Raw genomic sequence first — 27,161 nt, forward strand, 5'->3', positions numbered from 1 at the left:
GGTCGGCAGTGACCTAAAATACATAAATATAATTTTACTTACCAAAAAAAAATGAAGTGGATACTCCTTGGATGCTCTATTAGTTCAATTAATGCCACAGCAAGTCATTTTGTCCAACAATTGCACAAATAATATCCAAAAAAGAATACACAAACACAGAGACTCAAAATCCCGGAGCAGTTTCCAAGCCAGACCGAGGCTCTACTGAGGCCTTTTCACGGAGTTAGCTCTGCGGTCACGTGGGTCTGATGCTCATTAATTATACAGAATTTTAGGCTTTTAATACACTTAAACAGAAGAGTGAGAAAAAAATTCACCCCCCTCAGAGTTGTCATGAGTGTAAACTAGATCATTTAAACCAAAAACATGTTTTGGAACCATGCTGTAAACATGTTTATTTCTGCTGTGAAATTGGTATTTTTAACATGGGAGTCAATGAGGATTTGCTCGCTTCTGACACCAGCCCCTAGTGGATGACAGTGGAACTGCAATTTTTGGTACTTCCGGGTTGAGACCAATTTTAGAACCGCATTGTGGGGGCTTGGCATGGATGAACAATAAGTGCAATGTTGGAATGATTATGGCTATCGGGTTAATTATTGTGCATTTCCTGTCCCTGTGAAAAGGCTGTTGATATACCTTACCTCGGGACCAATCGGGGCCGGTCTGCTGGCGTCTTGGTCGCACGAGGAGGCATGAATGTGCTTTGTATGAGTATACGGGAATGTAGAGAAGTACGGCGGTGTTGTTACGGTGTTGGAACGGAAGTTGGTTCAGAGTATCTGAGCTAAGCTAGCCCGCCACCGGAAGTACCCATGTCAGTAGGGAGAATAAAAGCACCCTTTTGTTTACAGACCGGAAGTTGACTGACGATAGGGTAACTTGACAAAGCTTAATATAGTGGCTTTATGTTAGCAGATGATGATGATTTAGTGACCTCTGACTGTTTAGTATGGTTATTAACTGATGATGTGGTGGCGGAAGGTTAATATTCTGATGTGTGTTAATTGTTTAATAAGGTTAAGTTATACATACGTCATATTTGTCATTCTGCAGGAAAACCACACCCATGAGCTATTATGTCTATCAGCTGCTATCCTGATTTACTTGTCCTAACCTATGGGCTATAACAAAGACGCCAGGTGCAAAACTACAATTACAACTCGTTTTCTTTATATTCCGAGGGGCTTTAAGTGATGCTCTGGCCAGCATTACTTCAGAAGTCTCATCAGCCAACCATCGGTCTCCATTAGGTCACGACTTCAGCATCCTCCACATTATTCGTTTTTTTTTCTATCAGAGCTCAAAGAGTCCAGCAGGCGGCGGTAGTGCACCTTTACGCTGGTCACCGACCGCCAGAAGAAGCAGAAACCGGAAAATGCTAGCGGAGCTAGCTTGTTGTTCTGGTGTGTGAGGAGAATATTTGAGGCGGTTAGCTCTACTCCGTGAACTCAGGTGAGCAAAGGTTCTCTTTTCCAGACTGGATCTGTCCTCAGCTGATCAGAACCAAGATCTTTAATCTCCTGCGTTGTTCTGAAGCAGCATCTTAATCAGCTCTCCTGCTTTGTTTCTATTGCAGCTGTTAGCTAAACACGGCTAAAGAAAACCTGCTACCACTTCAGGATCTGGGACTGATTCATCGTGTGTTCTTCACCACCTGGACCTGTACAGCATGGACACAGGTACTGGTGGATGAATGAATATATCATCACTGCATGGTGGGACATTACAGTGCCTCTCCCATGAGGTGTTATCATTAAAAAATGTCCGTGTTGTGTTTTAGTCTGCTGCTGCAGCTCGGTCCGAACCTCTGGTTCTTTCTTCACAGAGGAGAGAAGCTCCAGAGCTTTTGAACTATTGAACTAACTTTAATTTTAACACAGCAGGACTTCAAGACGAGGAGGCAGTGATTGAATTTGATCTTTGTTTACTAAAATGATCAAACAAATGGTAAAAGACAACTCAGTTGAAACTAAATAGTATTAAAAACCTGAAATCGAAATAAAATAAAAAATAATGAAAAATGCAAGACACTTAAAACACTTTGGTTAGTACAGGGGTCGGCAACCTTTTCCCATCAAAGAGACATTATTACCTGTTTACCACAATAAAGGAAACACTGGGAGCCACAGCAGAGAGCTGCTTTAACCAATCACAACAGGTGACAGCAGCCAATACCGGTCGCTCGTGTACGTCAAATTCATCTTTCAACAGAAGATCATCAATAAAATGATTTGTATAAAATGGATCCAGAAGTTGTATTCAGTCTCTGCCTGCAATATTTTGATATTTTTCACCCTGTTGGTGGTTTTACTGAGCAGGTGCCACGTTGGTCACACATTTTAAACTGTTCAGAATACAAATCCAGGCTCTGTCACGTTTGATTGTTGTAATTAAACTTTGTAGGTGGGGAAGGTCAGAAAAGGATCCGATCAATTTGTTTTTCCCTCATTTACAGTGACGGACATATGGCTCTGGTGGTAATCAAGTTTAATTTTATCTCTTTGCAACAATTTTCACAAGAAAACAAAAGCAGGGCTTGTGTTGACCGGATAGTTCCCGTATTTGACCGTTTATTTTGACGGAGAAAGAATGCAGACGAACTGACGTTTTATTCGTTACGCACATCACAGATGTAGCTAAATCACTGAAGAAAAGTTTCCCATCTGAACATCTGAGCTGGATACTGCTCAGCGCAGCTCGCTGTCAGCGCGTACATAAGGTGCACAGCGAGCTGAAGATGTGGAGAGAGGCTTGGAGTGCGTCACAGAACCAGAGCGCATGCGGGAAGGTTCCTCCCACTGAAGCAAGTGTTTTCCAAACCCTGTCTCCCAAAAAGACCTGTCGACTTAGAAAATGTTCCCTGATTATGAAACTTTGGCTGAATAGCGCTTGTTCCTGTCTCTAATGTGGCGACGCATTCAGGAGCCGTCTGAGGAGAAGCTCAGAATCTCACATCCTCTTCAGCTTAGAAAGCGCCTATATGATTACGCACAAGCGTAACCCGTCAACCTTGGACCTGTTCAGGTTTACGCAGACAATCTTTACATTTAGAATTGGCATGCACATATAAAATTAAGGCACTAAAATATAAAGCATTTTATTTAAAAATCCATTCATTATTTTACAAGCACAGAGAACCGCATCAGATGGATGGAAGAGCCGCGGGTTGCCGACCCCTGGGTTAGTATGTCATTAAGTTTTCTCTAGGAAGAGGGATCTAGTTTGTGAGTGGTTGAAATCACCCTGGTTGCTAGTTTGACGTCCACAATGAGATGAACTGGGTTTCAGGGGCCTCATTTATCAAGCTTGCTTACGCACAAAACGGGGTCGGAAAACTGCGTAAGCAAGTTTCTACGCAAACTTTGGGATTTATGAAAGAAAACGTAGCGGAAAAATGTGCACAACTTTAAGTTGACTAAGGACCTGGCTTATGCACATGTTGGACATGGAGAGCACCTGCAGTGCTGCTGCTGAGGAGGATAAAATTATGAAATCCTGCAGCATTATCACTTGTACCGCTTTGCTTTCACGCAGAACAAGACCCCCCCACACACACACACACACACACGCACGCGCGCACACACACTTTCAGCTTTTGTAACCTTGTTAATCAGGATAGTTGATTTGCTGCTGCACATAAACTGTCAGTCAGAAGCTCTGCTAGCCGGTTATCTTAGAGGAGCTAGTTCAATTTGTTAGCTTGTTATCAGAATCATAGTTACAGTGTCATCATCTGAGCTGCTTTTTAAGATCCAGGTAAACTTGTTCAATTTGGGGTTAAAACCAAACATTTTCACATAATTTCCATGTAGTTTTTTTTGCCAGTTCCTCTTCTGAAAGGTAGACAATTGTTTTTCTCTTTCCCTCAAAAAATCTTAATATTCTCCTAGTTTGGCCCAGCACAGTTCACTTCCCAATTACAGCAACAGCCTTATATCATAACCACATAAGTGGAGAAAATGTTCAGTAGCAATGAGATAATTTGCTGTTGCATTTAAGTGATGTTAACTATTATTTAACATTTAAACTTATTTTCTGATTTTTTTATTTTATTTTTTTATTTATTCAAAAAACCCTGGTAAGGGATGTTTTTCTGTATTTGGAGCATCAGAAAAAGTTTTATGGTGGTGGTGATGTTTTAAAGTCACTGAGAAAGTAAAACAAGTCACCCAAAAGTAAAACAAGTCACCCAAATTACTCCTATCCATGTTACATAAAATTGTGGCGAGCCAGCCAAGTGAAGCGTAACATCAAACTACATGAGGAAACTCCCTTTAAACACCGACCCAGAACTATCCACCCCCAAGATATTGAGGCTGTCCGCAAACATTTGCAGTACCTACTGGAGTCTGGAGTAATCAGAGAGTCGGAGTCTCTGTATGCTTCACCTATTGTTGTTGTTCGGAAAAAGAACGGTGATGTCCGTTTATGTGTTGATTATCGATAGCTGAACCTGCAAACCGTAAAGGATGCATATGCCCTACCCAACCTGGAAGAGTCGTTTTCTGCATTGACTGGTTCAAAATGGTTCTGTGTGCTGGATCTCAAAAGTGGATACTATCAAATTGAGGTGAGCGAAGCTGATAAACCCAAGACTGCTTTTGTTACTCCTCTCGGATTCTGGGAGCTCAGTCGTATGCCACAAGGTGTTACGAATGCACTGAGTACATTTCAGCGACTTATGGTAAAGTGTATGGGAGATCTGCACTTGAAAGAGGTTCTTGTGTTCCTCGATGATTTGATTGACCTTTCCCGGACGTTGGAGGAACATGAACATTGGTTGATAAGTGTGCTCAAGCGATTGAAGGAATATGGTCTCAAATTGTCACCAGAAAATGCAAATTTTTCCTGACATCAGTGAGATATTTGGGACACATAGTATCTGAGCAAGGAGTGGAAACTGACCCTGAGAAAATAAGTACACTCAAATCCTGGCCAACTCCCAAAACCCTGAAGGAACTGAGATCATATTTAGGATTTGCAGGCTACTACCGGCAGTTTATTAAAGGTTACGCTACTATAACGAGTAGGGTTGTCACGGTAACCGGTATAGCGGTAAACCCCGGTAAAAAAGTTGACAATAAAAATAACCGTCCAGTTTTTAAAAAACTATATTATCTCGGTGGGTTTACCGTGGCCGCGGTTTCGGCGCGATGACCCTTACCAGCCACCGTCGCTTCAGCTGAAGTTCCCGCGGCGCGCACACGCACTTTTTAGTTTGCAACGGCACCAAAACTTTGAAGCTGAAATAATGGCCGAAGGAGGAGACGGCAGCGCCCAGGACATCCATCCGCCCTCAAAGAAGACTAAATCGGAAGTATGGGCATATTTGGGATTTCTGAAAAATGCTGAGGGACAGTTAATAGAAGACGGCTATCCCGTTTGCAGAACGTGCAGGAAACAAGTGTCTGCAAAAGGTAACACTTCGAATCTAATGGCACATCTGTGTGACGATCACCCACGTCTCTACAGCCAGTGCAAGGTAAGTTAACATTAGCATTTTAGCTTAAATGCACGACGTGAGGACTTTTGGTTGAGAGAGAATGCAACGAGTCACTATATGCTGCAGCCGCAGCGTCCTCTGCCAGCATTTAAACCGTGTCACGGACACCCTGTTGCTGGATGAAGCATCTTATTTGTTGATGATGAAGAGAAATATACAATTAGTTCCTTGTCATTGATTTGTTTACTTATTCAATGCCATTTATACTTGAACATTTGGATTTGATTACATAGTGTAGTAGTTATTTTAGTAATTTGTTTAAAGTGGCTATTTGTTTTAAATACATATTTTTTAAGGTTGACTTGTACAGTGCTCAAGTCAAGTGTGGACTGGAGTTTTAGATTTTCATTTTGATAATGAAGAAAACAAGTATATGAGAAAACAAGTGGTGTTTCTTTGATTTGTTTACATATTGTTTATGTTTTGAATGTTTGGATTTGTATAATTTAAACCTGCACTGACTACTGTAACATGTTCCAGAAAAATAAGCTATTTGTTCCTTTACTTGTGAAAAGTTGCACTTTTGCTAAGGCTTTGTGTTATTTTAGGTTTAATAAACACTGTTAAACATTTTCAAAACTATTTCAGTTTGTGTAGAACAGGACTATCAATGCTTTCTGAACATATGCAACACCGTTTAAAAAATACCGCGATAATACCGAAAACCGTGATAATTTTGGTCACAATAACCGTGAGGTTAAATTTTCATACCGTGACAACCCTAATAACGAGACCACTAAAAGAGCTGACTCGAGGCTTTATATCAACTCGCAAGTCCGCATCCAAAAAGACCCGTACCACGGCAAAGTCCCAAGATGCAAAGAAGCCTTTTGGAGAGTGCTGGACTGCTATATGTCAGCAAGCCTTTGAGAATTTGATCGATTAACTGACAACTGCACCAGTTCTGGGATTTGCTGACCCCAAGCTGCCATACATCCTTCATACCGATGCTAGTGTCACCGGACTCGGGGCGGCTTTATACCAGGAACAGGAGGGACAATCTCGGGGTAATAGCGTATGCTAGCCGTGGGTTATCGTTAAGTGAATCAAGATACCCAGCACACAGACTTGAGTTTCTTGCGTTGAAGTGGAGTGTCACGGAAAAATTTCACGACTATTTGTATGGGGCCAATTTCACAGTGGTTACAGACAACAATCCCCTCACGTACATCCTCACCTCAGCGAAACTGGATGCCGCCAGTCACCGATTGCTCGCTGCTCTTTCTACTTATAAATTTAAGCTCCAGTACCAAGCCGGAAAGCAGAATGTTGATGCTGATTCGTTGTCTAGACGTCCACATACCATTTTGGCAGACGCTTCTGCACAGGAAGACTCTGATGTAATCGCACAGTTCACCCAAGATCATGGCGCATGTGAAGCTGCACCCAAAGTTGTGGCTGCCATTTGTAAAGGTTGCATGGTGAAGTGTGGGTTTCCTGAATCTGTAGACCGACCAATACTCTTGGTTCAATCATTGGGCATGGCAGCTAAAGCCATACCTCCATGTTATGCTGACGAAACCCAACACGGACTCCCATTAGTCCCCCCACTTGTCTCTCCGTGCTATCGGAGAGAAGCAGAGAGCTGCATCAGAGAAGTCATTCACCAGCTAGAGGCTGGAGAGCAAGTTCCCTCTACAGCATGGCAAGAGTTTCCGGATTTAGCTCTTATGCTCAGAGAGCTGAGCCGCCTTGAGCTACAGGATGGCATCTTGTACAGGAAGAGACGGGAGGGAGGGAAGGGGTTGTTCCAGCTGGTTCTACCTGAAGAGCTGAGATCCATGGTTTTAACCAGTCTTCACGCAGACATGGGCCATATGGGTGTGGAAAGAACTCTTGATCTCATCCGCGCAAGATTTTTTTGGCCCAGAATGGCAGCGGATGTGGACAATAAAGTCCGGACCTGTGAGCGATGTGTAAAGAGGAAAGCTTTGCCTGAGCAAGCTGCGCCCTTGGTTAGCATTGTTACTACTCGGCCACTGGAGCTCGTCTGTATGGACTATCTCTCATTGGAACCTGATCAAAGTAACACCAAAAATGTACTTGTCCTCACAGACCATTTCACAAAATATGTAGTGGCACTACCAACTGCCAATCAGAAAGCGAAGACTGTGGCGCGAGATGCTTATGGGAATATTTCATCGTTCATTACGGGATCTCTGAACATCTCCATACTGACAAAGGGCCCAATTTTGAATCAAAGCTCATAAAAGAACTTTGTGACCTGAGGGGCATAGAAAAAATCCGTACCACTCCGTACCACCCATGTGGAAACCCTGTGGAGCATTTCAATAGAACATTATTTGGTATGTTGTAGGGCTGGGGGTAAACGATTATTTTTAAAACGATTATTCTGACGATTATTTTATCGAATAGTCGACTATTCTAATGACTATTTAGAAAATTAATCTAATGATTATTTTTCTATTGCACAATTAACAAAAACCAGAAAATCTCAAATAAATTCCTCAAAAAAATTGATAAATTGTTACTGTAAGAGAATAAACACTACAGACCTTCCATTTTGTATAACACTGCTTTTATTGTGTTGCGGTTGGTTATGTTCTGGTGACGTGTAGAACTTGGGAGTGCAGGCTGCTGCCTGAGAGGTGGTAGAAGATGGAGTGTCTCCATGCTGCTTTGTTTTGGTCACTTATGTGCGGGAGGGGAGTGGTGTTACGACCCTTCCTGGGGAGTTTGGCTCGTGTGCAAAAAGGAAGGGACAATAACGGGATTTAAAAGTTAAAATGATGATCAGGTTTATTTACAACAACAAAAATCATAAATCTTTCCATCCACAGGTTGGGAATAATAAAACTAATTCTGCCTGTGGGGAATTAAAACAAAGTACAAATAAGTAGGGATCCAAACTCTAAACTGGGTGGTTAAACCAAACTCAAGGTGATATTTTAAACTAAACCGAAAACCCACAACACTCTAAATGTAATAAAAGGGAGATCTGCACCACAAAAAAGATGAACTCTAAACCAAAACGTAACAGCTTATCCAAACGCAAGAAGCTGTTAGCGAAGATGCTAACAGTAGCTTTACCAACGTTAAGTTCAAGTTACCACGTTTAAATAAACCAAAAACACCCAGCAGCAAACAGACCAGCACGGAGGAGAGACTGCTACCACCAAAACAGCTCTCCTAATGTCCGAAAGAAGCTCCTTAATGAAGGGAGAAACGCTCCCGGTGATTTTCTACATCTGCGGTAGACACGAAGCAGCGCATCTGACCCCGGAAGTTGTTGTCCGTTGCCGGGAGACGAAGGCGGGCAAAACAGGAAAATAATCTAGTAGTGGACGGACATTGTTCCGGGTCTTCGGTATTTGGCGGAGATGTTAGTGAAGGCGGAGAAGAGGGCGAACTAGAGGAAAAACAGGCAGATTCCTCCTCTATTTACAAACTCCTGGGGATGCAACAAGTGGGCGCGGTGCGTCGACTTCCGGATCTGACGTCGACAAATTTTTAGAATCGAGCCGTCGACGTCATCGATGCGTCGCTACAGCCCTAGTATGTTGGGCACTTTGGAACCAAGGCAGAAGAAGAAATGGAAAGGGTACGTAAGACCCCTTGTTCATGCGTATAACTGTACTCTGAATGAGGTCACAGGTTACTCTCCCTATGAGCTTCTGTTTGGACGTTCCCCTCGTCTTCCCGTGGATAAAGCTTTTGGGCTACCGCTGCGAGAGGGCCAAGTCACATTTGCAGTATGTACAGGATCTGCGGGCAAGATTACTAGAGAGTTATCAACTGGCTTCTAAAAATGCAGTGAAGCTGGCAGAACGAAATAGAACCCACTTCAATCAGCGTGTGAAACCCTCCTGCCTGGAAGTTGGAAGCTGGTCCGCAATGTGAGGTTGCGTGGAAAACATAAGCTTGAGGATAAATGGGAGCATGATATCTACAAGGTTCTCAAGCGTGCAGGTGACCTTCCGGTTTACACTGTCAGACCAGAGAAGGATGCTGATGGTCCGACTCGGACACTACATCGTGATCTCCTTCTGCCTTGTGGGTTTCTCCCAGTTGAGGTTGTCTCTGAACCTCCCAAGGGTATGTCTTTGTCTCGGCCAACAACGCTTGGTCCATCCTCCATGGATGCAGAGCTAGGTGGTGACGTATGTGACAGTGGTGTTGAGTGGGATCTGTGTTGTGTTCCGTCCCCCCCTTCTTTTACGTTCAAGTCGGAGGGTTTTCTCTCACCCCATGAACTCTCCAGCCGAGACGCTGACTTCTCTCTTACTCCAGCTGGATCTGCACATGTGCTTTCGGCTCTTGGTTCTGACCATCTGGTTCTGTCTTTACGAGCAAATGACGGCTTACCTGATCCGGGGAAGCCTTCAGTGATATCTGATGCTTTACAGCCTCCTGATACTCTGATGCTTTACAGCCTCCTGATACTCTGATGCATATCAAGGGTGGATCTTCTGAAGATTTCCTGGGGGGTGCCCCTTCAGGATGTTGACTCAGGGCCCTGTGGCCGGGCACAGACAACCCCAGATTTGGTTTCATCCCCTGATGCTGCTGAGCTTAGTGACCCTCCCGTTCGTCGCTCTACCAGGAACAGGCAACCACCTGACCGTCTTCAGTATGCTGTTAAGGGTAATCCTCTTCTTTCGGCAGTGCAGATTTTGTATCATGGTTTGGTTGATGCGTATTGCACCGTTTTTGATTCTACTGCAGCAACTAATGGTTTTAACTCTCCTGTTATGGTTGTGTAGCATGCTCCAGAGGTGCATGGTCTTAAGGGGGGAGGGTGTAACCCAGTTGCCAGGTGATGGGTCCAGGGTTTCCCTCTGTCTCTAATAAAGTGGCCGGAACGTCTTCGATGTTGCCGGTCACGTGGCCAAATCTAGGTCAATCAGGAAGTTAAATAGCTCACAGCCAGACGTTATCGGTAAGCGCAAGGAGACAGGCAAAGGAGTTGCTGCAGGTCAGTATAAAGTTACAACTTTCTGTTTTCACGCTTTGAGTAGTGAAACTAAGAGCGTTGACTGTCCGTTTTTAGGAGCCAACTACCGGTTGTCGGACGTATAGGAAAGAGCGCAGAGATATCTTTAAATTGACGGAAAAGGTGAGTTGTTGTCGTTAGCTTTAGCGTCCCCTATTATTTCCATGGGCCGATTAGCTTAGCTTTTCAGTGCAGATGAGGTTGGCTGATTAGTCTGGGCTACTGTGTGTGATTTCTGTAAGTAAAGTCACCACTTGGTTAATTGCCTGAGGAGTTATTCTATAGTGAGTTATTGTGTATGGGGCTATTTGGAAATGTTAACGCACTTGAAATGCTCTTGTGTTTTGGTTGTCAATGATTAATGTTATCTGAATGACTAAATGATTAGTGTCATCTGAATGACTGAATGATTAGTTTTATCAGAATGACTAAATGATTAATGTTATATGAGCGACTTATTCGGATATAAATATATCCAGTGAACATTATTGTTAGTTGTTGGATGAATGTATTATACAATATATCACGACTGTGAGCGCATTTGGATGTCCTTTTACCACCTGGTCCTGTTCTTCCAGGCCAGGTTTTCTTCATGGATGGCGAGCTACCCACTAGAACCTAGGCTGTAAGCCCAGAATCCCTGAGTTCCTGAACCAAGTCAGGCAGATTGAATCAGACTCACTCCACTACTGTTGGGCTGGTAGGAGGCTCCTGTAACCACCTTTAAGTCTCTGTTCCGCAGCAACTTTACTAAACAGCGAGCCGCGTTTACCCTGATCACATCCTTCACAACCCCCCCACCCCCCACCTCCTTCATGAACATTGAACTCACTCTTTAGGACCCATTCGTGGGTCCGCTGGAGCTTGGAAGTTGCCAACGATCATGTGCTACCCCCATCTATTGGACAGTTGATTGAATTTTGATGATTTGTAATTTATTCTCTGTATATTGTCAATTATTATTTATTGTATGATTTGTTAAATAAGTGTTATAATATATTCTATATTGGTACCAACCTAACAGTCTATTCCATTCTGTCTCTGTGTCACTTACTCCTGTGGGCTGATCCCAGCTTCTGATCTGAATTACATCTGGTCCTGATAAAACAAGTCACCCAAATTACTCCTATCCATGTTACATAAAATTATGGCGAGCCAGCCAGGAGAAAACCTGGCCTGAAAGAACAGGACCAGGTGGTAAAAGGACATCCAAAATGCGCTCACAGTCGTGATAACTAGCCTTGTTGACTGCTGCTCCGGCTTACCCTAAGCAATCTGGTTCCTGTAAGGCCACTACTGAGAGTAAATCTGGTGCAAGTCTGAAGGGTGGCAAGTCACGTCAAAAAATCCTGCCTGCAGGACCCAAACAAGGTTACTGTTTCCAGTGTGGTGAAGAAGATGGTCATGCAAAGGTTACTTGCGACAACCCTCCAAACCCGGTTCTTGTTGCTGCCAAGAAAAAGCAGTTCATTGATAAGCAACAGAAGTGGCAGAAGTAAAACCTGCCTCCTAAGTCGTTAAACTAACGCAAGTTCCAGTTGTGGGGCAAACTGGAACTGCTTTGGATCAAAAATGTCCCAAGAGAACAGCTACACTTACGCAAACCACCTCAGCTGTAAGGACTCGATCAGCAGCTGTGACTGGTGCTCTGGGGGAGGGTGTGACCTTTACATGGCCATTTTCAATTAAATTAAATTAAATTCAATGTTATTTGTATAGCGCCAAATCATGACAAGAGTCATCTCAAGGCACTTCACATAATAAACATTCCAATTCAGGTCAGTTCATTAAGCCAATCAGAAATAATGTTTCCTATATAAGGAACCCAGCAAATTGCATCAAGTCACTGACTAGTGTCAGTGACTTGATGCAATCCTCATACTAAGCAAGCATAAAGCGACAGTGGAGAGGAAAACTCCCTTTTAACAGGAAGAAACCTCCAGAGAATCCTGGCTCAGTATAAGCAGCTATCCTCCACGACTCACTGGGGCTGGAGAAGACAGGGCAGACACACACACACGCACGCACGCACGCACACACAAAGTAATGTGTCTATAGTTATACTGTGATTTCTCAGTAAATATTCTATTTGGTGAGAGATAAACTTTATTGTATTTATCCTAGTGAATCTATAATTAAACGGGTAAACTAGTAGTAGCACATCCAACGTCAAGGAAAGCAAAAAGTTATTATCAGAAAAGGAAGAATGTTTAAGTGGTTAGCAGCAGTGTGCTAGACGATGGCCCCCTCCATGAGGCCACCACAGCTCAGCAGAACATCATTGTAGCTTCTTCTGGGGAGAAAAACACTTAGAGAGAAAATAAAGTTAACAGCTGAAATTGCAGAAAATAATACAGTTAAAGAGCAGATTGTAGAAGAAAGTAGTCGAGTGTGAAAAGTGGTCAGTGTATCCTCCAGCAGTCTAAGCCTATAGCAGCATAACTACAGAGATAACTCTGGATAATCTATCCTATTTAGATGGAGGCATGTTGGAGGCAGGGCAAGGGAGAGCCGTCTTTACCGACTGTACACTCCACCTCCTTGTAATCCCCCACTTGCCCAGATTTAGGCTAACATCAGATTTTAACCATAGGCCCTATCAAATAAAAATGTTTTAAGCCTAGTCTTAAAAGTAGACAAGGTGTCTGCCTCACGGACTAAAGCTGGGAGCTGGTTCCACAGGAGAGGAGCCTGATAACTAAAATATCTGCCTCCCATCCTAATTTTAGATATTCTGGGAACCACCAGTAAACCTGCAGTCTGAGAGTGAAGTGCTCGGTTAGGAACATATGGAACAATCAGATTACTGATGTATTATGGAGCTTGATTATTAAGAGCTTTATATGTGAGAAGAAGGATCTTAAAATCTATTCTGAATTTAACAGGTAGCCAATGTAAGGAAGCTAAGACAGGAGAGATATGATCTCTCTTTTTAATCCTCATCAGAACTCTAGCTGCAGCATTTTGGACAAGCTGAAGACTTTTAACTACATTTTGTGGACTTCATGAGAGTAATGTATTACAGTAATCCAGTCTTGATGTAATAAATGCATGAACTAGTTTTTCAGCATCACTCCTGGAAAGGATGCTTCTAATCTTGGCCTTACAGGAAACAGATTGCTTAGGGTTAGCCGGAGCAGCAGTCAACGAGGCTAGTTGTCTCTGAATGTCAGCCATTTGCTTAGCCAGTTGTTCAGTGATAGTAGTCAGTGCAGCAACTGCATCTCTTTCTTCACTGCCAGTGTAAGCATATTGTGCATGGGCAGTGGCTCTTGACTTAGTTGAACCAAGATGCTGCTTCATGCGCATCACTTTTGCAGCTTCACAGTCTTCTTCTGTATGTAGAAGCAGCAGAAATTCAGCAAATGATGGTGGCGTCAGCTTGCGCTGTTTGAGTTGCAGTTCAGATATCAATGTACTGTCCCAACACCCTCTACAAAATTGATTTAGCAGATGTCGATTTATTTCTTTATCCGAAACTCCTCTTTTCACAGCCAAACTTAATGCCACTTGCAGTTGTTGTAGATATGCTGATGGTTTCTCACCCGCATCTTGTAATGTATCCCTGAACATAGCATAAAGTTCTTCACCATCTTGAACAATTCCATAAGTTGAATCCAAAATCTGGAGGTAGACAACAGGTTGTGTATCAAGCCTAAGGTGTTTCACGACATCAGCAGCAGGCGGCAGTGAACTTTCATATATTTTACACGAACGTTGTAAATCAGATATGGAGGGATCTTTCAACAGGAGATCAACACTAGAGCGCCACGCTTCATAATCCGTCTCATTCGGAGGTCGTGGCTGTCGGCCAGAAAAACATGTGAGGCGTTGAGCGGACAGATGTACCATTGCACTGTCCTCATTTTTCACTATGCGCTCCACCACATATCGTTGAACTTCTGGCGGATTAAGTTCAGGTGCTGGCATGGACGTGCTTGAAAGTCCTGTGGCATGACGAACAGTAGGTTCTGGGCTTTTGCGCTGATTGACCTAGATTTGGCCACGTGACTGGCAACGTCGAAGACGTTCCGGCCACTTTATTAGAGACAGACTGAAAAGACAGAAAAATCCCGGACCCATCACCTGGCAACTGGGTTACACAACCCTATTTGTAAGTCCATGTCTGTCAACTTTTTGCCAATAACATAACCTGAACCTCAGAGTAACACGGGCTTTTGTTGGTCTGGAACTAGTAAGCCTACATTTTTTATTCACTTCCCAAGAAAAAGTCTCAATAGCTGGGTTTCATGTGACGTCATCACCAGCGCGCGCAAATTCGTTGGAGGGCAGGAAGTGAAGTGGAATACAGCAATTTAGCAATCGCAACGGTAAAAATGCCTATGTTTTGTGTTGTTTATGGTTGCTCCAATCGCTCTAACCGAGAAAAAAATAAAAGATTTTTTAAGAGTACCGAAGGTTGTCGTTCACAGAGGCAACAAATATTAAAAGCTTACAGAACGTCGGAAAAAATGGATTTTAAACCTACGCCTGCGGTCAGGAGGAGCAGAGACTGACAATGCCCGCGTCTGCGGTGACCACTTCCTCCAAGGTATATTAACAGCTAATGTTGTTTTATGGCGGTGTTTAAATACCGCAATGTTAGTTCTATTGTAGTGATTACTTGTAGTCTTAATATGAACATTATGCGACTTTTTTGGCCACCCTAGCTCCTTAGATGAGGTTGAGTCGGAAGACTGGGCTCCAACGGTCAACCTCGGTTACCAGAAGTCTAAGCCCAAGTCAGAAGCCTCTCTTCAACGGGATCAGAGGATGAAGCTAAAGGAAGACAAACAAAAATGGTATGATTGTGCAGAAACTCTGTTGGATCTTCAGATACCAGACAAGCAGAGAGTTGAGAGCTCCGAACCAACGCTGACACCTGACCACCCACAGTCCGAGCGCATCGGTGTGATTGAGACGTTTAATGGTGGAGGTACGTTTTTTTTTTAATGTTTATACTGCAGATGTGGTTAAGAATCTAAAACAGCATACAAAATATAATGTAAACATATAAATGACCTGAACTTGTGTTGCGCCTTTCAGAGTCAGAGGACTCCAAAGAGCTTTACATCATTCACCCATTCACACACTGATGGTGATGACCTGCAATGTCGTCACAGCTGCCCTGGGGCGCACTGACTGAGACAACAGACAACATCTTTATTTTTTAACATGTTTCTGCAATACAGTTTCAGTAAATGATGTCAGGCGTACACTAAATCTAGATGCAAATACTGATTTCTTCCAATAATCTTATCAAAACATAGTAATGTCTTAACTTAATTCTCATACACATTTTAGATTACAGTTCTTTAGGTTAAAGTTGCTTTCTAGCACATAACTAAAATGATGCGCCAGTTATTAACACGTCTTCTGATTTTCTCAGTCATTATTACAGAAATGAATCAAGTGCTGCTTAAAATAGGGACATCTAAAACAGGGAGGTGTACACATCTTGTAAAATTGTCATTACACATTTTTAAAAATTAAGTTTTTTTTTTCACATTTACCATGGCTCTACAAATCATTTGGCTCAAGTGCCTGGTAGAGTTGCGATCTTTTTATCATATCTCAGCTGTTTATACATTATTTTTAATAGTACAGACACAATTCCTTTACTTGACTTCAGTAATTATGCCCTCCGATTGCAGGCTACGCAGATGCCGGGACCCAGACAGAGCTTACGATGAAGGACATTGAGAAGATGGAGGACGTTCTGAGACAGAACACAACAGAGCTGGCAGATCTTCACTCCAAGGCACTGGACACAAATTTTTGTCAGGACTCATTTGAAAAAAATGAGGACAAGACTTAATTCTACACGGGACTCCCCAACTTTTTAGTTTTATTGCAGATTTTTGAGCTGTGTGAGCCCTACATCACCTATGGCCCCATGTCTGTGCTGTCTAAATTTGAACAGTTTATGTTAGTGACCACTTTTCACACAAGAAAAGCCTGCATGCTCCCGACCCATTAGCTTCTCATATGCTCCTCTGGCCTGTGATTCATGTTGGCATCCATAACTGCAAACAGTACATATGCAAATCGTGAAAAAGGAAATAAATATTTATTACTGGGTTAGGGTTAGAATCACTTACATTTTTAGAATTTGTCATTATCCTAACCCCTATACAGAGTGCTACTCCTGTATAAACCTATACATACAAAACTACAAATCGTTTTAACAGTTTATTACTGTCCATATTAAGAATTAAGAAAAGGGTGAAAATCTGTTAAGAATAAAAAAGGCCTAATATAGAGGCAGAATGTATGCTGTTTTGTTGTGGTCTTGATTCTCCTCCCACTAAATAAAACATTTTGTTTTATTTTTTTACATAAAGTTCTCAATGTGGACAGATCTTACAGCTGTCTTACCCTCAATCCAACCCTAAATCCCTTGTGGCATCTGTGGTGAACCTATATGCTTCTGGGTATCATATAGCCATGATCAAGCTCTTGGAGGGTTGCTGGGGGCTGGTTCTAAGAACTCTTCTCATCTTTGATGCAGTGATGCGTCCAGCTCTCTGCCTAAACCAAATCCTGCTTGCACTCTGATCTCGGGTAGCCCTCTCTACAGCCTGGACTTGGGACGGGGTGAGCTCTTCAAACTGGAACTCCTGGCACAGCTCTGCAAGCTCTTTGGGTGGTAATTGCAAAGTTTCTGAAGTTCTATAGTCAAGAACAGTTTTAGGGAGCATACTAGATTTGGGGATGAATTCTTTGTAGTAAGGCTCCCGTGCCATCAGTGCTGCACTCTTTGGACAGTTTTTACTTAAGGCATCAAAAAACCTACTATAGGTTTCAGATCCCTTCTTCACCCTTGGATACAGAAGCGATTTCACAGGCTTGCTGTCGGTTGTCCTGCCATCAATGGAACGGTCAAGCTTTAGTTTCTTGGACTTAGCTGAGGAGAAGTCAATCATAGCAACGGGGGCAGCAGGAATCTGAAAATAATTTAATCCAAATAAGGTAATCAAGTCCAAATTTTTTAGCTTGGCCTGCCAGACTCCACCTCTGTTTAATTCTACACAGAGAAGTACTCTGTGTAGAATTAAACAGAGGTGGAGTCTGGCAGGCCAAGCTACACATTTCTAGGGTCTATAACACACTTGAACCAGAACTGAACCAGAGCAAAGTCATAAACAATAGGGCACAACCTAATAATTTACATCTCATAGATAGCCTAGTCCTCCATGTTGATCAGAAATGACATTCTCTGATTATTCTTACCTTTTTAACATGTGATGGCATCAACCACTTGCACTGCTCAGATGTACAAGAAGCAGAGTCTTGCATTCTCACCCCCGCTTCAATGGAGAACAGGACTGCCCCCACATGAGAACATGACTCCGATAGTCTGTGAATAGAACACTATATTATATGTACAACACTAATACCATAACAAGAATCTCAGCCTACATAGATCACTTACCCTGCCATGCAGTTGCAATTAGCTGCAATAACTTCACCATCTTCCTTCGAAATAATCCACGTCTTCAGAGGTGTTTCACTCTATCTTTGTGAGTGGTTTATCTTGAAACATCAACGACTGTCAGGCTAATGACGTCGTTACTGCGTGTTGATGTTAATCCTCCTAGCTGCTAACTAGCCTAGCGTGCCAGACTCGTGCTCCGTTTAATTCTACACAGAATGATAGTTTTCTGTGTAGAATTAAACAGAGCACAAGTCTGGCAGGCTAGGCTAGCTGCTAACAAATTTACGTATAAATCAATCTAAAGACAAAAACTCACCCTGGCGAGTACCAGACGATAATCATCACAGAGCCGTTTAGTACTGAGGTTGTGGACCCACCCGCTAACAAAAAAAATTATATGCCTCCAGACTTTTATATGCTTTCATTTGTTGTTTAGTGTAGAACGATGTCTGAAGGACCAGGTTGTTTGTAATATCAACAGACTCTATTCTCGGCAAAGCCGTTAATTCTGGGGTAAACTCACTCATTTTCATTAAATATGGATCACGTCCAACATATTTGTTTGTTAAATCCGTGTACTTTTGTTTCAAAACTGAGTCTAAAGACATGCAATGAGGACTCTCATCTGCGGTTTCCTCAGTAGCTGTACTCTGCTGTTTACTTCCTGCCCTCCAACCAAAATCCGCGCGTCATTTTAACCACGTGACTGAAACCCTCCTATTCAAAAGAGATTTCCTGTAATTTGAGTCATTTCTGATTTCACCAACTTAAAGCATTAATCCAGGCATCTCCAACCTTTTTGGGCTCGTGAGCTACTTAATGAAAGTACAGAAGAGCTACTGCCATACGATGTGTTCAAGTCCATGTGTGAATGTGCTTATGTTAGTTGATTTCTCTGTATTTCAATACATCAATATTATAAAAAAGTACAAAGAAGAAAGTGAGATTCTGAAAATCAAACTAAACAAAATATTTTGTTTATTTACTAATCAGATACTTTCAGATAATGAATAACAAATCTACTTTCTGTGAATAATTAACCTGTTAACAATAAATGCTTTGCTGCATTTATTGTTGACAACATTAAAGCAGGGTTGGAGGTTTAACCTTTTTCTCTGCCTCTGGATCAGCGGGTCTGATGGATGAGCAACACAGAGAGAGAGATTTGAAAATCGTGTTTTATTCCTAAACGGGACAATCAGCTAAAACTGTTGAGGGAAATTTGTTGAAACTATCACCAGAGATGTCCAGACTTTGGAAGTGTCGTGAGTCAGGCCACCAGTATAGCTCTAGATCAGGGGTGTCAAACTCAAACTCACACGGGGCCGAAATGAAACTCTAGGACGGAGTCGCGGGCCAAACTTAATATTTTTTGAAAAAACGACGGCAAATTTGCACATTTTCTTTATCAACATATATACAATTTTGAAACTTTAAATTTGGAAACAAACATATTTCTGCATTAACACTGAATGTGGAATAACCAAATGACACACGAGCAAGTCAGTTTTAAATAAAACACATCAGTGGTATTCATTACTTGTGGTATAATCAGCATTTTAAAAATCTATTCAGGATTTATGTTTTCTTGTTGTTTATTCATTTTTCTTATTTTTTATTCTCCCTTTTTCCTCCTGTAATACATGTCATCGCTGCAGTGACATCTGGCTTTCCCCACTAAGGAACAATAAAGGGATTTTTTGTTCTATTCATCTATCTGCAGCCTTTCCACTTCCTGTTTTACTGTAGGTTAAATCTTTTCTCACGGGCCAACAACAAAATAAAAATATTATTCTATCTTAAATGAAAATGCAACATCTCACCTGTTAACTTTCATGTTTTGGAGCAGAAAAAGAGCATAAAACCAACATATTTAAAGCTCAGTTTGCTCCACTGGTTTACTGTGATGCTCACCTGTTCCAGCCAGATACCTGCATCATGGGGTTGATCTGAGCTGAGGAGGAGACTCCTGTTGTTTTGTTCATCTTCATCATCATAATGACAACATTAGATGATAACAGGTGCTCACATAGGTTTGTGCTGATGAACATGTCTGAGCAGCTTGACCACGTTGTTGTGTGTCGGGGAGGAAAAACAACGACAGCAACCACAGAGCCGTGCTGGTTTGAGCGTGTCGCTGTTCGCTGAAGTTATATCAGCTCTGTCTGGACGTTAGTTGGAAAACTTTCTCTTTCAGTCGTGAACACATTACTGAGCGGCTAGAATCTCCGTTTCTGGGCTTCAACGTCAGAAAATAGCTGAGTGAACTCTGTGCTGAGTGAGAGGAGTGGTTAGTTTATCCGAGACAGCGGAGCTGCAGACACCGGCAGCAGAATATTGCGCCATTTCGATTTGAACTGTTGCATGCCGAGAGAAGTGACGTCAACTCCCGGAGCTCTATTGGATTACTGGAGAAGATAAACCAAACTCCGTGCCCTGCAGCTGGATATCAGAACCGGAGGTGCAGACATGGTTTGGACCGTTTCACTCAGAAAACCCGCGGCCTGATTAAGACACCGGGGAGGATTCTGTTCGTCTTCGGAACCAAAATCGGTACAGTTTGTTAGTTTGTTATATATTTCATGTCTGTGCTCCACTGGTAGCTTTCAATTAAGTTCTCGGCTGATTAGCTCCATCATATTGTCCCAGTATGATTCGGTAATCTACAGATGAGTAAAATAAGGTGTTGCCAGCTTTACCGCTGTGTGTATTTATTGATATAACATCGAAAAATATTTAACCGATTGCCAATGCTAACTTGCTAGCTCGGATCGTTGTTTTCTATCCAGGATGACAACTGGTCCTATAGGAAGATCCATTGTTGAAAAATGGTAATCATCTTTTAGATATTTGTGTGTGTGTGTGTGTGTGTGTGTGTGTGTGTGTGTGTGTGTGTGTGTGTGTGTGTGTGTGTGTTTGTGGTAGCTTTCACAAATTAGTTGTTCTTTACTGGAGCTAACACGGTTTGTGCTGCGGCAGTCATGCTGAAAGGACTCGCCTGCTGGAGTCCAGAAGTACCGGTGCGGTTCTAAATGGATTTATAGATGTAGGTTATTATTTTAGATCAAACCTATGTTAGTTAAAAATACTTGTAGGACACGGACATGTGGCTCAGACCTTCAGCTGCAGCTGTAAACACAATTTTCTGTTTTAATTAGCAGCACGATAGTAAACAAAATACAGTGATTTACAATGCTAGCAACAGCAGCTACCTAGTATGACGTGTGTGAGTGACGTATTCAAAACACAGTTCTTCACAGCCTGGAGGAGAGAATTTTGATTTTCTGTAATGGTTTATTACTAAAATCCTTAACAAAATGAAAAACTGAACCCAGTTCATATTTATAGAGATGGTGAAGTGTGGTTATACTGCATTTCTACAATTTTAATTCAATTCAATTCTAAAATACTTTATTAATCCCAGAGGGAAATTGATTGCTGTAGTAGCTCAGAATAATAATAATAATCAAGTCATCAAAGAGTTATTGTATATTACAATGGCTGTTGGCAGGAAGGATTTCCAGTAGTGGTCAGTGTTGCAGCGAAACTGAAGAAGAATCTTCAGGGTTGTCCATCATTTTCTTGATTCTCTGGAGAATCCTTCTTTGCATTATCTCCTCCAGTGGTTCCACAGTCGTCCCCAGAACAGAACCAGCCTTTTTTATTAGGCTGTTGAGCCTTTTCAGGTCCCTGCTTCTGATGCTACTACCCCAACAGATGATGTCTGAGGAGATTACACTCTCAACAACAGACTTGTAGAAGATCTGCAGCATCTTGCTACAGACATTGAAGGTCCTAAGCGTCCTCAAGAAGTGCAGTCTGCTGTGTCCCTTCTTGTAAGCGGCTTCGCTGTTATTTCTCCAGTCCAGTCTGTTGTCCAGATGAACTCCAAGGTATTTGTATTCCTCAACCACCTCCACTTCTTCACCCATGATGGAAAAGGTGTTTGACTCCACCCATTTTCTTCTGAAGTCTAAAATCATCTCCTTTGTTTTGTTCACATTCAAGGTCAGATGATTGTTTCCACACCATGCCGCAAAGCGCTCCACCAGCTCTCTGTACTCAGCTTCCTGTCCATCTCTGACACACCCGACAACTGCAGAGTCTTCTGAGTATTTCTGTAGATGACAGGTCTCTGATTTGTACTGGAAGTCTGAGGTGTACAGGGTGAAAAGAAATGGTGAGAGTTAGGGCTGCTCAATTAATCGAATTTTAATCACGATTACGATCTGAGTTTTGGATGATTATAAAAAACAAAACAAGCCGATTATTTGCTCCTCCCGCTTGCGCTGCCCTGAGTTGCAAGCGCTCCTCCCACTGTGTTACCAACTTGGCGACTTTGACGCTATTTCTAACAGCTTTTCAGACCCCCTTCTTGACCTTTTAAATCTTAATAATACCTAGTGAACACCTCAGAAACATCTCTCGGAACCCTTAGCTACTTTCTGGATAACTGTCGTCGACAATTCTTGCAGGTTAGCTTACACTCCGCCTGCGCTCCGGACCGTTCTTCACAACATTAAGAAAGGGAATGATGTATGTTGGACCCAGTCAGCTTGTTCCACAGAACTGAGTGCAGAGCAGGGGGGGGGGGGGGGCAGTGAAGGCAGGGCAGAAGCCCACACACACACCCAGAGTCAGGGGCGGAAGTGCTGAGAGTGGGGACCAGTGTGGGCTGCGGGTCAAAGGTCAAGAGGAGCTGATCTCAGGCCTGTGTGCAGGAGTGGAATGGCAGGTGGTCAAAGGTTTACACAGAGGGAGACTATCTCAGGCTTGATTTATTTTATCAACAAGCCTGAGACTAGTCTCCCTTCAACAGAAAGCCTGTTAATTGTGTTAATAAGCGAAGGGCATTTAACTTGCTTTAACAACATATTTACGCAGATAGGACTCTACAGTCGCCCAAAATATTTTATTGAGGATGTTTTTCTGAAACCAGGTTCTGTATGACCGACGTCACCTCGTCTTTAGAAACACCTGCAGCTGCAGCCGCTGATATCAGAAACGGGGATCCGCACTGCAACCTGAGCAATTAATCCATTCCACATATTTCCAGTAGAGCATGTTTGCTGAGAGATTTGTGCAATAATCAGATTTTATTTTACTTCCACAAAATGCTAATTTTACATGAGATATTACGAGAACCGGGGAAGGCTTGCCATCAAATTAGAAATCCGTCCCTTGTTAATTACAAGTCAGGCTGGGCAGCTCACTGGCTGCTTCCAGGCCAGTGACTTTCAAGAGCTACCTGTAGCTTACGACCACCATGTTGGGAGACCCCTGCCATAACACAACTCTCATATGTGTGAATTTAAAGTTACAGCAGTCGGTATTTCACGTTATGTGTTTCTGTTTCCTACAGGTGTTCAACAGATGGTGCAGGTTAAAGAAGATCCTGAAGAACAGAGTGCTGGTGTGGAACAGCAGGACCCAGAACATCTCCACATAAAGGAGGAAAATGAGGAACTCTGGACCAGTCTTAAGGGAGAGCATCTCTGTTTGAAGGAGGAGACTGATTCTGCCTGGTTTCAATTCAGTGCTGTTTCTATAAAGAGTGAGGATGATGAAGAGAAACCTGTGGTCTTACAGCTTCATCAGCAGGAAATAGAAGACAAAGATGTTCCAACCAACAGCTCATCTGACCAGATGACAGCGGAAACTGGTGGAGGAGCAGGAACTAGCAGGAACCCAGATCTGAACCCTCAAGAACAAACATCTGATTCTTCAGAGACTGAAGTTAGTGGAGATGATGATATGAATCTAGACTCTGGGATGTCAGACTCTGGGTCTGAAACTGGAGACGAAGGCCATGACTGGAATGAGAAAAGGTCTTCTGAGTCAGATGTTAAGACTGTCAACATATCCCTTAGCTGTCTTGAGTGCGGTGAACGATTTCATGACAAGCAGTCTCTCCAGAAACACGTGAGAGTAACCAGCCATTCAGCAATCAGGTCTTCCAACTCTTTGGGTAATAAGAAATCGGTTAGACTTAAGCAACCCTTAGACTCATATAGGGAAGTCCAGAAAGAACTAAAATCATTTAGTTGTGGTGACTGTGGAAAAATATTTAGTACAAAATCAAGTTTTAACAGACACCAGAGAATCCACACAGGACAGAAACCATTTGCTTGTGAGTTCTGTGGAGAAAGATATGGACAAAAGAAAAATTTATTCAATCACATGAAAGTCCACACAGGACATAAACCTTTTGTCTGTGAGCTCTGTGGACAAACATTTAAACATAAGTCGAATTTAAACGATCACACGAGAGTCCACACAGGACATAAACCATTTGTCTGTGAGCTCTGTGGAAAAAGATTTACCCAAAAGGCAAATTTACACACTCACATGAGAGTCCACACAGGACATAAACCATTTGTCTGTGAGCTCTGTGGAAAAAGATTTACCCAAAAGGTGAATTTAAACACTCACATGAGAGGCCACACAGGTCAGAAGCCTTTTGTCTGTGAACTCTGTGGAAATCAATTTACCCGTAAGTCAAACTTAAACGATCACATGAGAGTCCACACAGGACATGAACCATTTGTCTGTGAGCTCTGTGGACAAAGATTTAAACACAAGTCGGATTTAAATGCTCACATGAGAGTCCACACAGTACAGAACCCTTTAGTCTGTGAGCCCTGTGGACAAAGATTTAAACAAAAGTCAACTTTCAACCGTCACATGAGAGTCCACACAGGACAGAAGCCTTTTGCCTGTGAGCACTGTGGAAAAAGATTTACCCAAAAGTCGAATTTAAATGCTCACATGAGAGTTCACACAGGAGATAAACCATTTGTCTGTGAGTTCTGTGGACAAAGATATGGACAAAAGAGAAATTTATTCAAGCACATGAGTGTCCACACAGGATAGAAACCTGTTTGTGAGCTCTGTGGACAAATTTAAAGTGACTGTGTGTATTTTCCCTTGCAATAGGGGACAGCACATACATAAATGCAAGCAAGTAGTATTTTTGTGTTTGAGTAAGACTTTACCAATGTATGGCTATTAGGGTCAAAAACCTCTGCACTATTCAAACATGTCTTGACAGTTGACAGCAACAGATTCCAAATGCAAATAGCACACTTGAAATGAACTCTAGACCTTTTATCTGCTCATTGTAATAGGGTTAATGAGGGAATAACACACACCTGGCCATGGAACAGCTGAGACGCCAATTGTCCCATTACTTTCTTATGGCACTCGCAGAGTACAGACGCTTTTCTTTTTGCTCCCTTGTCTTTTATTCCCCAAGGCTCTTTGTCCTGTCTATCCACAGAGCGCTTCTCTGCATTTCTTCTGAAAAACCCTATTTTTTAACGATGGATTTGATTAATTGGTCATTCAACGCGATTGATAAGATCTTTTCAACAATGAGAACGGAGCAGGGGGCTCCCACTTGCCCGCAAGGGACACACCCGGCGGGGTATATGCTCGATTCCTGGAAGGAGTGGAAGATCGTATGCCTCTCCCAGCTGTCCATTGAGGATGTCGAAGACGTGTGGATGTTTAGCCTGATGATCACTGGATTTCTTCTGATTGGAGTGGGAGGATGTCTGGTTTTCTGGAAATTTGGGAAGACGGGAGCGATTGGAGGGCGACCCGCACCCACGGAAAGCACCGTCCGTGTGGAGACCTCACAGACTGGGACGCTACTCGAGGTGAATCGTAAGCTGGACAATGTTTTAGCTGTGATACCAGTATTGGTGCGCAAAATGGATGTCATCTCGGAGAGGGTCACCGGACGGTATGGACAAGTTTAAAAACCAAATTGGCTTCACTGGAGGACTTGAATGATCAGTTTAAAGACTGAAGGCAGAGAGGAAAATTATCTCAGCCTGACCCAAATTCTTGTTATCCGAATCTGAAGCCATAGCAGCCTTCAAGATGCTAACAACAACCCCCACGAAGGAATGCAGGCAGATGCTGTGAACCCCCCCGCCCCGCCGCCTTCGGATTGGTGGACTTCCGCCTGGTGAGGTCATCAACCTGCAGGAGTCAATGTGCTCTGTGCTCCTCCCAAGATCTCCCTCCCACCTGTGGCTACAGTGACTGAGCGCCGTACATGGCTGCTCTCGCTGGGGAAACAGAATCCCAGCCACCCCGCCCTGCCTTCCAATTGGAGTATCATGTTATGTTGTGATGTCTGATGTCTGTTGCTTATCTTTTTGAGGTGTTTTATTTTTTTGCAGAGCAAAGCTGCCCTCCTGGTGGGAGAGCAGCTATGAAGTGCCTTTTTTCCCTCCTCCCGAATCAATTCCTCATGTTACCGTCTTATCTCTTTTAAGGTAGCGTGACTCGGGGGTTACGAATGACCACAGTCACCAATTCTTGTCGTGTCTTGCCCATGTATGTCTGATCTCTGAATTGTGTGTACTGAAACTCTAATTCCCTCTGGGATTTATAAAGTACCTTTGATTTGATTTGATTTTGGTCCCTTAACAAGTGGGAGGCACATATGCTAACTGTTGTAATTCCTACACCATTCACCTGATTTGGATGTAAATACCCTCAAATAAAAGCTGACAGTCTGCAGTTAATGCACATCTTGTTTGTTTCACTTGATATCCATTGATCCATTGTGGTGATGTATAGAGCCAAAAATGTTAGCATTGTGTCGATGTCCCAATATTTATGGACCTGACTGTATCTTTGTCAGAAAATAAGTTCAACTTAAAATGCCAGGAAATTAGTGACGTGAACTCCGGCTCTTTTAATAGAACCGATTCTCATAGCTCAGCTTGTTGTTGTCGTCTTCCTCCGCTTATCCGGGTCGCTGGGGCAGTGTCCCAACTAGGGAGCTCCAGACCGTCCTCTCCCCGGCCACCTCCACCATCTCCTCCGGCAGGACCCCAAGGCTTTCCCGGACCAGATTGGAGATGTAACCTCTTCAACGTGTCCTGGGTCGACCCGGGGGCCTCCTGCCAGCAGGACATGCCCGAAACACCTTCCCAGGGAGGCGTCCAGGAGGCATCCTGACCAGAGGCCCAAACCACCTCAACTGACTCCTTTCGATCTGGAGGAGCAGAGGTTCTACTCCGAGTCCCTTCCGAATGTCCGAACTCCTCACCCTTTCTTTAAGGCTGAGCCCGGCCACCCTACAGAGGAAACTCATTTCGGCCGCTTGTATCCACGATCTTTTTCTTTCGGTCATTACCCAAAGCTCATGACCATAGATGAGGTTTGGGACGTAGATCGACCGGTAAATCGAGAGCCTGGCTTTCTGGCTCAGCTCCCTCTTCACCATGACAAATCGGCTCAGC

The 27,161-nt window shown here is 43.0% G+C and overlaps 1 protein-coding gene across 4 annotated transcripts; it reads left to right on the plus strand.

Annotated features, from left to right (window-relative positions):
* Positions 1 to 1,135: 1,135 nt before the first annotated feature.
* LOC107372741 (gastrula zinc finger protein XlCGF57.1) lies at positions 1,136 to 26,442 on the plus strand. Of its 4 annotated transcripts, XR_011519132.1 has the most exons (4): positions 1,136 to 1,455; positions 1,580 to 1,682; positions 9,900 to 15,396; positions 16,115 to 16,812. XR_011519132.1 is itself a non-coding variant. In XM_015940944.3 (3 exons), exons 2-3 carry the CDS (start codon positions 1,673 to 1,675, stop codon positions 24,769 to 24,771), a joined length of 1,521 nt encoding a protein of 506 aa, XP_015796430.3. In that variant the 5' UTR covers positions 1,136 to 1,455; positions 1,580 to 1,672; the 3' UTR covers positions 24,772 to 26,442. The 4 variants fall into 4 exon arrangements, 3 of the variants coding, with proteins under 3 accessions (XP_015796430.3, XP_070404379.1, XP_054593055.2); XM_015940944.3 differs by lacking the exons at positions 9,900 to 15,396; positions 16,115 to 16,812 and adding an exon at positions 23,261 to 26,442; XM_070548278.1 differs by lacking the exons at positions 1,136 to 1,455; positions 1,580 to 1,682; positions 9,900 to 15,396; positions 16,115 to 16,812 and adding exons at positions 18,123 to 21,791; positions 21,907 to 22,078; positions 23,261 to 26,442.
* Positions 26,443 to 27,161: the final 719 nt, after the last annotated feature.

Source organism: Nothobranchius furzeri, chromosome 2, assembly GCF_043380555.1.
Source record: "Nothobranchius furzeri strain GRZ-AD chromosome 2, NfurGRZ-RIMD1, whole genome shotgun sequence".
NCBI classification, from domain to species: Eukaryota; Metazoa; Chordata; class Actinopteri; order Cyprinodontiformes; family Nothobranchiidae; genus Nothobranchius; species Nothobranchius furzeri.